The following is a 3,053-nucleotide window of genomic DNA, read 5'->3' on the forward strand; positions in this document are numbered from 1 at the left end:
GATCCGCGCTGTTACGGCGGAGCGCCCCAGGCGCCGGGGCAACCCCCTGGAGAATCGGCTTTCATCCTCTGAACGGCCACCTCTACCCCCCCCCCCCCCCCCCCTTCCCTCTTTTGCAGTGTCCCTCCCTCGCCGCCCCGCCGCGCGTCAGCCACTCGCTTGAAGGAACTCGCCCGCCATGGACGATCGCGACTCGCTCCTGGCTCCCGGCAGCCAGAGCCGTGCGTCTGCCTCCGCCCCTCGACACACACACCCTGTCGGGCCGGTGGCCACGATCTCGATGGGGCTTCTTTTTCTTTTTTTCTTTTTTTTGCGCGCACGCACAGACGCCCGCCGCCCCATGGCCACTCACCTGCTTCCCTCTCGCCCCCCTTGCCGCCTCCTCCTCCGGTTTCCCCCTCCACCGACGCCAAGCAGACTACGACACCACTTCCGGCAGCATCCAGGATGTTGAGAACCAGGACGCCGCCTCGACCAAGAAGAAGTCCGCCTTCTTTGTCGGCCTGGTGCTGGCTCTCCTGCTGGCCGTCGGTGCCGGTGTGACCCTCATCCTGCTGCTGAGCAACAACCCGAGCAGCCTGTCCTACAAGGTCCAGGCCGATGGCGTCATGCGCCGTCTGTCCGGCCTGCTGGACACCGCCAAGATCGGCGGCCTCAACTCCCGCTCGGTCCTCAACAACTACGGCGAGTCGCTGAAGTTCGTGCGCGAGGTCCTGGCCAACAACACCGAGTGGTGCGTCCCTCGACATGCTTCTCCCGGCTCCCGCTCCCCCCCCCCCCCTCCCCGCCCGTGAGGCACACCCTGCGCCAGCAGCCCGGAGGGGCGGCAAGGCGCGGGGGCACACACCACGCGGATGGCTGGCCAGACGCCGCCGGCACCGGCGCAGGCCCATCGTCGTCGGCCACCGCCACCCACCGGCAATGGACTTATGCTAACGCTTCCCGCCCGCCCCTCTCCCGCCCCCCCCCCCGGTCCGCCGACCCATCCACAGCACTCTCTACACCCAGAAGCTCGTGGTGCCGATCCACGATGTCGTGGAGCCCGGCCGCCTGGGCCTCGTGCAGCCGCACGTCGTCAACTACCAGGCCAATGTCGACTTCCTGAACATGCGCTACGGTGGCAATGGCACCATCACCATCGACAATGCCGAGGTCTTTGTGGCCGACAACTATGGTTGCGCCGGTGCCGATTACATTGGCATGCCCACCTCGAATGCGGTCATTGTGGCCCGCTATGGCGGCTCCTGCGAGCCCATTGACAAGGCCCTGCTGGTGCAGCACATCGCTTCCCTGGACAACGGCGGCATCTACGACCCGACGGTGGCCCTGCTGCTGGACAACATCGAGACCAGCACCACGCTGAAGAATGCCCGCGTGCGCTTCACCGCCTGGAAGGAGGGCGACGAGCTGATCCAGCTCCCGGTCTTCTCCATCTCCCACTCCATGGGCGCCGGCCTGCGCAACATGGTGGCCGATGCCGCGGCCGATGCCGACCGCCCGGCCCCCCGGATGAATGTCTACTCCAACACCAAGCTCACCGTGGCCGACACGGAGAACCTCTTCTGCGACTCGCCGGACGCCACCAACAGCACCAATGTCGTGGTCCTCGGCGCGCATCTGGACTCGGTCCCCGAGGGCCCGGGCATGAATGACAATGGGTCCGGCTCGGCCGCCCTGCTGGAGGTGGCCGTCCAGTACTTCCGCAACCGCACCCACAAGCGCGCCGTCAACCCGGTCCGCTTTGCCTGGTGGGCCGCCGAGGAGATCGGTCTCCTGGGTGCTCGCCACTATGTGCGCACCATGCAGGAGTCCGGCGACATCGCCAAGATCGCCGCCTACATGAACTTTGATATGCTCGGCTCTCCGAACGGCGTGCCCTACATTCACAATGGCACCGACGTCAACGCCAACATCCCGCTCGATGTGCAGAACGCCAGCACCCGCGTGCAGCAGCAGCTGGAGTCCTTCTTCGTGGACATTGCCAAGGCCCCCTACAGCTTCACCCACATGCAGGGCGGGTCGGACTACCTGCCCTTCATCGAGGCCGGCGTCCCGTCCAGCGGTATGGCCACCGGCGCCAGCGGCCTGAAGACCGAGGCCGAGCGCACCATCTTCGGCGGTGATGCCAATGCCCCGCATGATGCCTGCTACCACCTGCCATGCGACACCCTGGAGAACATCAATGTCCCGCTGCTGGAGCAGTGTGCCCGTGCCGCCGCCCATGCGGGTGAGCTCCTCGCTGTGCACCCCTGCCTGCGCCACTTCCTGCAGACCGGCGAGGGCACCTGCCCCCCGGCTCTGTAAGTGTGTGTCCCGGCAGAGCATGCATCTATGCAGAGGGGCGGGGAGCCGGGGCGAGGGGGCGGGGGGGGGGGGGGGGGTGTGGGGGGGGCGGGGTGGGGGGGTGGGGGGTGGGGGGCGGGGTGGGTGGGGGCGGGCGGGGGGGGAGCGGGGCGGGGGCACGGGGGGGGGGGGGGGGGGGGGGGGCCGCCCTCTCGCCGTCCGTGTCGATCCCACCGCGTCCATTGTCAGCAGGCCGGCGGAACGGGGGCCGGTAGAGGTCGGAATTCCCAGAGGGGGCGCAGGAACGATCCCCCGGCGCCCCTTCCCCAGTAGCGGGGGCGGCCTCCCTGTGCCGGCTCGGGCGACCTGGGCAAGCTGCAGGTCGGCGAGCGGACGCGGGTGTGACCGGCTGGCGGCCGATGCCCGGCGGTCAGCCCAGCACACCGCCGCCGGCATCCCCGGAGGGGGGGTGTCGCGATGCCCCAAACCGCCGTCCGGTGCACCAATCCCGGGGCAGACGCCGGCCCGCCACGGGGGGCGGGGGGGGGATCATCCCCCTCTCCCCAGGTGCGCGCGAATGCGTCCCGGGGACGACCAGCCCGGGCCCGGGGGCAGGCCGGCGGTGTCCGGCCGGAGCGCGAACGAGACCAGCCGCAAGAGGAGCAGAGACAGACCACCCCTCCCCCGGCCGGGGCGGCGGGCCGAAGAACGCATGCGCCGGGTGTGCCCGCATCTCGGTGGGCATCCGCCCCCGGACGGCGCGCGGACCC

At 69.7% G+C, this 3,053-nt stretch overlaps 1 protein-coding gene across 1 annotated transcript; it reads left to right on the top strand.

The window, feature by feature from the left end:
- The first annotated feature begins 85 nt into the window (after window positions 1-85).
- On the top strand, window positions 86-2,373 carry H696_05746 (hypothetical protein). Its single transcript, XM_009499560.1, has 3 exons — window positions 86-221; window positions 418-733; window positions 993-2,373. Exons 1-3 carry the CDS (start codon window positions 179-181, stop codon window positions 2,302-2,304), a joined length of 1,671 nt encoding a protein of 556 aa, XP_009497835.1. The 5' UTR covers window positions 86-178; the 3' UTR covers window positions 2,305-2,373.
- The last annotated feature ends 680 nt before the right edge of the window (window positions 2,374-3,053 follow it).

Source organism: Fonticula alba, assembly GCF_000388065.1.
Source record: "Fonticula alba strain ATCC 38817 unplaced genomic scaffold supercont2.13, whole genome shotgun sequence".
NCBI lineage: Eukaryota > Rotosphaerida > Fonticulaceae > Fonticula > Fonticula alba.